The sequence below is a fragment of the Haliaeetus leucocephalus genome, unplaced genomic scaffold, assembly GCF_000737465.1.
Source record: "Haliaeetus leucocephalus isolate CR32 unplaced genomic scaffold, Haliaeetus_leucocephalus-4.0 Scaffold605, whole genome shotgun sequence".
In the NCBI taxonomy this organism is placed as follows: Eukaryota; Metazoa; Chordata; class Aves; order Accipitriformes; family Accipitridae; genus Haliaeetus; species Haliaeetus leucocephalus.
In genome coordinates this window covers 71,899-80,823 of record NW_010973041.1, presented here as the reverse complement: position 1 = coordinate 80,823, position 8,925 = coordinate 71,899, and the positions used below count along the sequence as shown (strand labels likewise).

Here is an 8,925-nt window from a genome sequence, read left to right as displayed (position 1 = left end):
GCCGGCGCCCCTGCCCGCGGGTCGGACGTTGGGCCGCACATTGAGGCGGGCCCGGCGGAACATGGCGCCGGCGGCTCGCTTCGAACGCTCGGCAGAGAGAGGCAGGGACGGACGGACGGACGCGGCCGCCCGCGAGCTCGGCGTCAGCGGCGCGCGGCCCGGTAACGCCGCGACGCTCCGACGCCTCACGGCATGTCACTCGCCTCCGCGCCCGGCGCGCCCCGCAGCGTCATCAGCGCGCGGCGGCAGGAAGAGGAGGGGCGGGGGGGGGGCACGGCTCGCCCCGCGCGGAGCAGGGGGAAGGACGGGGCGGGGGGGCGGCGCCTGCGCGGGAAAACCATGAGGGAGGCCGAGCACGGCGCCGGAGCCGCTTTCAGTACCTCAGCGGCTCAAAGCCCCTTTTCCCCCTTAATTCAGGCGTCTCGTAGACGGCTTCCCAGGCGTTAGTTTTGCCCACGGTGATCAGTGCTTTGGGTTGTTTGTTTTTTTGGTTTGGTTTGGTTTTTTTTTAACTCTCTTCGGTGGTTTTAACGGACAGCGGTCTGCAGCGATTTCCTTTTCCGCTCGGTTGTTGACCAAAAGCCACGTGCTCTTACACAAGGGTGTTTCGGAAGCTTATCACCTCCCTTCCGGCGTACAAGTCCGGCCTCCTGCGAAACCTCCCGCCCCCGGCCACACCGCCGCCTTGCCTGCCTCCGAGGCCGAGCCAGCCAGCCTCGCGCACCGCGGCCTTTCCGCCTCTCGTCACTTGCCGGAACCTCGATTCTCCGCACACTGGCCGCCGGGAACGGCGCGGCACCCCTCCCGCATTCACGCCGCAACACCCGCCGTCGGGGGGACCAACCCGCCCCCGCGGGCGGGCGCGGGAAGCGGAAGTGACGCCCCCGCCCCCCACGGCCCCCCGCACCTGGCGCCGGCCACGCCCTCCCAGCTGCGCGTAGGCAGCGCGCGCCCCGCTGATTGGGTCAGGCCTTTGGGGGGGGCGTAGCGCCCCCCCGCGCGCAGCAATGACGTCATGGGCCAGCGAGGGTTTATAAGGGGCGTCAGCGGTGGGCGGGGCGATAGAAGGTTCTGGCAGCCGAAGCGGCGGTTCGTGTGTGTGTGTGTCTGTCTGTCTGTCGGTCGGTCGGCCGGCCGGCCGGCGGTGGCGCGCGGCCCGAGCGTCTCGTGATGACCCGTGAGTGCCGGCAAGGCTCAAGAGGGGTGCTGGGCCGGGGGGGGCACGTCGGGCAGCGGGGGGGAACGGCGGCGGGCCTTCCTTCGGCCGGCTCCAGGCCTGCGGAGAAGCGCGGCCGGGGCGCGAGGCGGAGGGCAGCCCGGCGGTCGGTCACGGGGCGGGGGGTCGGCCGCGGTGGGGTGCCGTTGTCGGGTCTCGGTACTTGTGGATTTGGCGTCCACAAGTGCGTGAGCCGCCGGGGCTGAGGCTTCCCACGTCCTGCCGCCGTCGTTCCTAGGCTTAGAGGAAAAACATCCTCACTCCCTCCCCTGGCGTAGCTGTGTTGGGGGGCGGGGAGGAGGGGGAAAGGTGGCGATCTGCTGGAGCCACAGTAACGCTCAGTTTCGGTCCTGGCTACCGTCCAGTCTGTAAATAAAGGGCTGTTATATTGCTGCCAAGCACTTAATACTACGTTGCTTAAATGGCGGTTGTGAAGACTGTCGTTGAAAGGGCGGCAGAACTTGCTAATCATCGCCTAACTCAAAAGTAACGTTGGTATAGCTGCTCTGAAATGGCGGAGAGCTGTGAACCAAACCTAGAATGCTCTGGCCCTCCTAACTGGTGCGGTTGGTGTTTTGGCTTCTGTGTATTACACTTGGAAATACAGATAGTGCCTGTGTTTAACTGAGGAGGTGCTTTTACATTCACATTTAAAACCACGTAGCTTCAAAGCCACTGTACTGCTGGAAGTCCAGATAAAGGCCTGGATCATAAGCAGTTTGTGCACTGATCAGACCTTGAATGTGAGGAAGAGGCAGGTTTATGGCTTTTGTTGATTCCCCCACCCCACCCCCCTGTTCTGTATGATGCTAAAATAAACATAGCTTGAGGTTAAAAAGAGGCAGAGTGTCTCACACCTGGGCATAGCAGAATGATAACATTTCATTTTAGGATGACCTAGTTTAATGCGCTGTCTGAAATACTAGAGGTGTGGTTGTGATGTGCTACCATACAGTCTACTCTTAACTTTAGTAGATGTTTCCAGAGTTCAGTGCTTTGTTGTCAATCAGGCCTGGACTACGCCCTGTGATTTCAAATGGACATATAATAAAATAGAATAAGAATGGCTTGTTTATTTACAACTCCTTAACTGTGCCTCCCAGTTCATAAATTCATGGTACTTGTTGCACTGCCAAATTTCAGGGTACCTGAAAACAGTAAACTTGTGAAGATGGTGATGGCCAGATGAATTGGAGGGGGTTTTTGTCACTTGTATTCCATTATTGCTTTGTCCTTGCATCAAAAGGCTCTGTTTACTTTTGCTTTCTATTTTTGGGACGTGATGGCAGGCACTTTTCTTCTGCTTCAAGTTCTGACATATGATCAGATCCTTTGCTGCTCAGAAAGAACTCTAGGGATGATGATCTCAGTAGCCAATCCTTACTGCCATTCTCTTTGACCTCCTTATCGTAGATTACTCCTTGTTCCAGTGCTATTCAGATGTCTTTTGCTTATCTTTGTTTTCAAGAATACCTGCATCTTGGAGTTGGAAGAGCAGGGACAGGTTGAACTAAGGCATATGTCTTGCAGAGGCAGGCCAGGATGGGGGTGCTCAAGCATACGTATAAGCAGCAAGGATGTACTGGCCTTTATGTGGCAGTTCATGCTTGAATTTCACATTACAGGAAGCTGAATGGTCTTCTGTCAGGACTGGACCACACTTCATGGAAGATTTAGGTTGATCTTACAGAATGTAGGAAACAGCACCGTCTCCCTTGGAGCTAGGGATACTCATGTGGTATCCCAGGTGAAGTACGGGGCCTGAACAGTCCATGGCAATGTTTACTTGGAAGCAGGGATGGTACAAGTAAGTTTCTTTTCAAATAGTTGTTTGGCCCTGTATGCCTTGTGTGCATACTGTATTGCTCTACATTTATACCTGCTCTGCTTTGCTGAGCAGAAGTGGCAGCCAAGCTTTTCAGTGACGCTGTTCAGTTTGGTTCTTAAGTTTACTATCTTACCATGCGTGTGGAACAACTCTACATGTAGACACCCTGCACAATGTTTGCTTGGAAAGGAAGTGCTTAAGGTTAAGGGTGGAGGATAACTGCTATATGAATTCTGACGATAGCAGTGTCTTTTGACTGCCTGCCTCTTTTTCTTTGAGGTAAAAGAAGATGCTTCATTTCTTTAAGCACCACAGAGAAAAAGAGCTGTTTCATTGCTGCTAACTTGTTCATATGACATTCATGCCTCCTGAGCACAACAAAACTCAAGAACCATTTATAGCCTGGAATGTATCATCTGCTCATGAGTCATCCAGTTCTAATCAACAACAGTACTGCCAGAGATAGATAGCTGTTTTACTTCAATTTTCTGAACAAATAGTGGCCCTTCTTCTACATGGACTTTGGGGACAGGATCTCACTGAGTGCTAGTGAGGAGGATGGAGCAGGAGTTCTCTTAGCTTTTTCAAAAGGTAGTACTTGATGTCCTCTCACAGATGAAGTATATCTTTCAAGGCAGGAGCAGCCCTCAGGAAGCAGCAGTCATAATACACTGTTTTCATTTGGGCTTCTGGCACCTCTTGCGAGACTGTACAGGTACTGGTGTGAAGAATGCATAAAACCCCTGCTTCTGCAGGGTTGCTCTTGTCTACTTGTTGACATGGCAGGTACCTTTAACAAGTCAGAAATGGGGTGAGTACAATGCTGTGGATCGTATCAACAGATTGCTGTTTCAAATTGACTTAGTCCTAAACTGCTTCCCTATACCTGAAATTACAGGCACCTGGAGAGATCTCTGTCTTCAAGATTGGAAGACAGCATAGGTGTAGTCTTCAGACTGGAGAGAGACTGAAAAGAGGCACAATGGAAATTATGGGGAGATGGAGCTTTCATTTTTGAGTGTAGAAAAACGTGATCATGTTTGTTTGACAGCACAAGTGATTATGCCTAGTGTATCTGGAACACGTTGAGTCCAAAAGAAGCAGAGCAAGAGGAGGTACCAAGCAAGTGAACCAGCTCTGGCAGGTTAGAGCAGACTAGAACTGCCATAAGGAGGGGGATAGTAAGAAAAGATTGTCAGCTAATGCAGAAGAGTTTATAATTGTGATGGCTGTGGCCATTGCCTGGAAGACCCTGAGTATTTACTGGGAGAGTTGCATCTGCTCTGAGCAGCAGTTGTGTTGTGCTGGTTCTGATGTCATGCCCTTGGGAATGTTGTCTCATCAAAAAGATTGCATGCCTAACTTGCCAGGAGTTTAGGGTGTTGGTAGTCCTGGGGAAAGCTGGCTGTCCCCTGGAGAGCTGTCTTCTCTACTGGCAACAGTGATGTGTTTTTGTGTCTGTATATATATATATATGTGTGTGTGTGTAATGTTACTCTTCTCACTTTTGTTGAAAGTGGGGCTAAACACTTGCTAAGGCCATGCTTAATTGCTGGACTTTATTTGAAACAACATATCTTTTGAGGTCACCTCTTTAATAGCATTTGAGTATAATTAACTGAAGGGACTAAAAGCCCATCACAAGCAAAGTAGGTAGAACAACTATAACAGTGCCCTTGCTGCTGAGTTAAGGGAACACCTACATAGAGAAACTCATCAAATGAGTAAGATTGAAAAAATACAGAGGTTGGTTTACAATGAAATCTAAAAAGCACGCATGGGAAAGAAAGCTATGAACAGAAGCCTGTAATAGTGCATGGAAGGAACCTTCCTGAATGCTTGTTTGCCAATTTCTTCAATAGCATGAAAATACTCTCACATGTGAACAGCATTAGGGTTGTCCACCCTGTGCAGGGACATATACACACACCTGTTTTGGGAAAGTTGTAAGTCGTTTTATTCAGAACAAGGTGTCTTGATGAGGAACTGGAGTTCTGATTGTGTCTTAACTTCAGCTTTGTCAGCCCTGCTTCTTTTGCAGGGGGCTTTGTGGTATATGGTGGGTAAACAAAATCTTGGGCTGAAGCTCCATAGCTGGTGGTAGCCTCATACTGCATACATGTCAGCTGCCTTGGAGCAAAAATGAATTAAAGCTGCTTGTGTACTATGTGGCCTTCTCTGCTTTCATGGTTCCCAGAGTAAGGCAGCTCTAGTATTTGATAGTGCTAGCTGAGCTTCAGGGGTATGAGTGCCCAATAATACATTATTAATGCTGTGTTAAGTAGTTTAGGGGACTTTTATCCAGTAAAAAGTAAAGCCAAAGTTCCCATGTGTATTAACTATACTGGTTGTCTTCTAAGTAGCATCTGCAGAAGTGTTTTTGTTCTACAAATACATGTGAGGCCCCTAACTGCTTTTACTAAGTATGAGCAAGACTTTAAAAGTTCATGGTGCTTGACTGTGGGATGTTATGGAATCTGTCAGTGATTTTGTATGACAGCACTACAGACTGAAAGCAGGTAGGTGTTTCTGGATTCCAAATACAGCCATTTGCTTTTTGATTTCTTAGAGGGCCTTGGGAAGAGTTTGAGGAAGTCTATAAACTCTCAGGCTGCCCTCATTTTAATGCTGTTCTTTCAGTCTAAAATTAATTTGTAAGCTGTATTGGATGTTAGAATCTGTTTGAGAGAGAAAGGATGGCACCTCTTTGGATGAGTTACTGTCATCATTTTGCCCAGGCTATGGATGGGATGGTCTGCCTTCAGTCTTTTATGGGAAACTGCATTGTGTTTCTAGAAGGAATGTGGGAATGGATTTTGGTGATCTCTTGAACATGACCTGTAGAAATATAAATGTGAGAACTAACAGGCTTTCATGCCTCCTGTTGTGCACTGGAGGGGGAGACTGTGATGGAAGTTGATGCCAACCACAGAAGATACTGCTGTATCAGCTCTACAGATTGAGCCAAACCTTTCCACCTTTATAATAGACTTCTAAACAGGCAAACTGTGTGTAAAAAGTGGTAGTACCTGTATAGACCATATATTGTCTTACAGGTGGGAACCAGCGTGAGCTTGCCCGCCAAAAGAACCTGAAGAAGACTCAGGAGATCCACAAAGGGAAAAGGAAAGAGGATAGCTTGTCTGCTTCTCAGAGAAAACAGAGGTAAGATCTAGTAAAGTTGAGTGAAATGGTTGGGCAAAATAGGAGGGGAAAATGGGTCAGAGGGAATCCAGTGTCTTAGCTGAAACAGCCTTCAAGTATTTTGTTTTGATTCATGGTCCATTCACATGCCAGAGCATAAACCATGGATGTAAGTTTTTAGTGTATCTGCTGTTAAACAGATTTATTTTTGGTAAGACCTGTAAAGCTTTTATTTCTTTTGAGCAGCTTTTTGCCTGGTATAAACAGGAAATGATTGTGTAATACTTTCTTGAAGATGTTTGATCCATTGTGTCCTTCTAAAACTAAAAGAATTATATAAGGTCTACTAATAAAGTAACTTGTCTACCTCATTGGGTACTGTACTGAAAAAAAACAGGATAATAGAAACTATGCTCATGGCTAACTGAGAATTTTTATACTGATCTTTTACTGTTCTTGAAATGGGGGTTGCTAAAGGGTAAAAACAAGCTGAAGGAGACTCTACTCAGAAAAACAGTGAGCCAGTATCTGAAATCCAACTTTTTTTCTTCACAGAGATTCTGAAATCATGCAGCAGAAACAAAAAGTGGCTAATGAAAGGAAGTCTCAGCAGGCAGGAGGAAAATGAGCTGCCTGTACGGAGAAGATAGTGCACCACTTAAGCAGAAGGGCCTAGAAGATTCCTAAAAGTGTCTGGCCACTAAATGATTAAATGTCTGTCTTGCAGAGTTGTTCAACTAGCATTAGTTTAGAGTATTTTCTGGTTAGCATAGGCTTAGTTGTCTGGAGTGCCATTTCAAAACTGACTGCACTCTTCTGCATGCACATGAATAAAAGTACCAAGCAATAGCTTTAATCCAGCTTTTGCTGCATTTGTTGGTTTCACTTAGTGTTTCCACTAACAATGAACTTCTGGATGTACAGCCAGACCAGATTTTCTTGTTTTAGTTCTTGAAGTACAGCTTCATTCAGAATGGAATGCACTTGTAAGATGTGCTTAACCCTACAGAGGTCTGAACTGTAAATCTCAAATTATTTTTTCAATAAAATGTGGCATGAAATACTGTCCAATCTGAAATGGTTATGCTTGATAATCAGTTGATTTCTCAGAAGTTACTGTGACGGAAAAGGACTTCACTGCAAGGTTCAAGCAAATGACTTGAACTTCACTCACAGACTTAACTGCAAGGTTCAAGCAAATGATTTATTTGAACTTCACTTACAGACTTAACACGCCACTGTTGCAGGTTTTACAGATACAGCGGAGGAATGCACTATTGCAATTTTTTAAGGCAAGTGTAGTGCACTATTACAACCACAAGCACACATGCATTTATAAACTTAAAGCATAAACAATATTCACTTACCCCTCCAGGTAAGGGCTGTCAATCCCAGGGAAGCTACCTCGACCGGCATCCTGATCAAGGCGGGGAAGGGTTTCCTTCACAAGCCAACTGTATAGTTGAAGTGACTCCCCCATTTCTAATCTGAATCTTAGAGTTTTTATCCCTTGACTTGTGGAATGGTGTGTATGACTATGAGTGGATTATGATATATGCATAGATGGATTATGTGTATCTGAGTGGAGTTTCCCCTTATCTTTCCTTTGTTGGTCTGTGATTGTTTGAATACACAAGGTTGTCATTTGAAACTGAAGCTGAAACCCTCCAGGTTTTGGGGTTTTTTTACCTTGCTTCCTCAGGCAACTGAATAGTGGTTGGATTGAGACTAAGGGCGTATTATTTGTTAAGGGATTTCAAGGCTCAGTTCAGGTTTTGGTTCTTTGAATGGTGCAGCCACTGCCCTGTTTACTTTAGGGTTTGTCAGACAACCCAGGGCTAAGCTGTCTACACAGCTCCCTGTGAGTCATCTCTGCACAGAGACAGGGCCTCAAGGCAACCCAAGGCTGGGTCGCTTTTGTAGCCCCCCATGAGTCGCCTGTGTGCACTAGACATGGTGAAGCTCGTTTGTGAACTATGAGCCAGACAATCCACACAGTTACCAAGAACACAAAGAATGTGGAGAATGCAATATGAGTATGTGAGTATAATACAAGTAAGATTTATAATATAAGAAACGCATATTGTAGGCAATATAATATGCAGTGGTGAGCCTGCGCTATAGAAGAAGATGCCTATGGAGTTGCAGGCTTGATCAGCATACGTAACTAGCTGTGAACCTACGACTAACGTGAGAGGAGCTGCAGGCTTGAAGTCACTGAGCTGCAGATGTAAGCAGATCTTGAAATCGCTGCTTAAGCTAGCCTCAGGAATAAAACTCAGTGTGAGAGAACATGGTGCTGGCTTTATGGGCGTGCTTGAGCGTGCTGGCCGAGGTAGAACGCGTTTCGAATCTGCGGAAGGAGAGCACTTTGAAGCCTTTGCTGGCCTAGGCCGTAACGGATCCGCGTGCGTTTATTATTTATTAGCAGGCCCCTGGCACGGCTCGAGGGGAGCCTAAAGGGAGAGGCAGCTGGTTCTGGCCGTGCGATACCTGCGGCTGGTGTGAGACCGAGCCGACCCTTCTGCTTGCCGGTGGCTGGCTCGGTCTGGGCTCCTGCTCTCGAGCCGGCCGGGCTTTTCGAGGAGACCGGCAGGGTCTTGGGAGGACGCGGCCTCGCCGACAGCGGGACCGGGCGCTTGGCGAGCGTTCCGCCCGGCCGGCAGGGGAGGCTGGCGCGGCTACGGGAGGGGGGAAGGGCCTGCTTATCGCACATTCGCCCTTGGCGAAACACTGA

General features: G+C 48.0%; 2 protein-coding genes across 2 annotated transcripts in view; one reads left to right on the top strand and one right to left on the bottom strand.

The window, feature by feature from the left end:
• The window catches only part of BDP1 (B double prime 1, subunit of RNA polymerase III transcription initiation factor IIIB), a 57,926-nt gene extending 57,815 nt beyond the window's left edge, over positions 1-111 (bottom strand). Inside the window, 1 exon segment of the mRNA XM_010578158.1 lies at positions 7-111. Coding sequence (XP_010576460.1) covers positions 7-63 — 57 coding nt within the window. The 5' untranslated portion in view covers positions 64-111.
• Positions 112-1,108: 997 nt separating this feature from the next.
• LOC104838383 (small EDRK-rich factor 1-like) lies at positions 1,109-7,373 on the top strand. The gene is made up of 3 exons (XM_010578097.1): positions 1,109-1,177; positions 6,101-6,209; positions 6,744-7,373. The coding sequence occupies exons 1-3, from the start codon at positions 1,171-1,173 to the stop codon at positions 6,814-6,816; spliced, it is 189 nt and encodes a 62-aa protein (XP_010576399.1). The 5' UTR covers positions 1,109-1,170; the 3' UTR covers positions 6,817-7,373.
• The last annotated feature ends 1,552 nt before the right edge of the window (positions 7,374-8,925 follow it).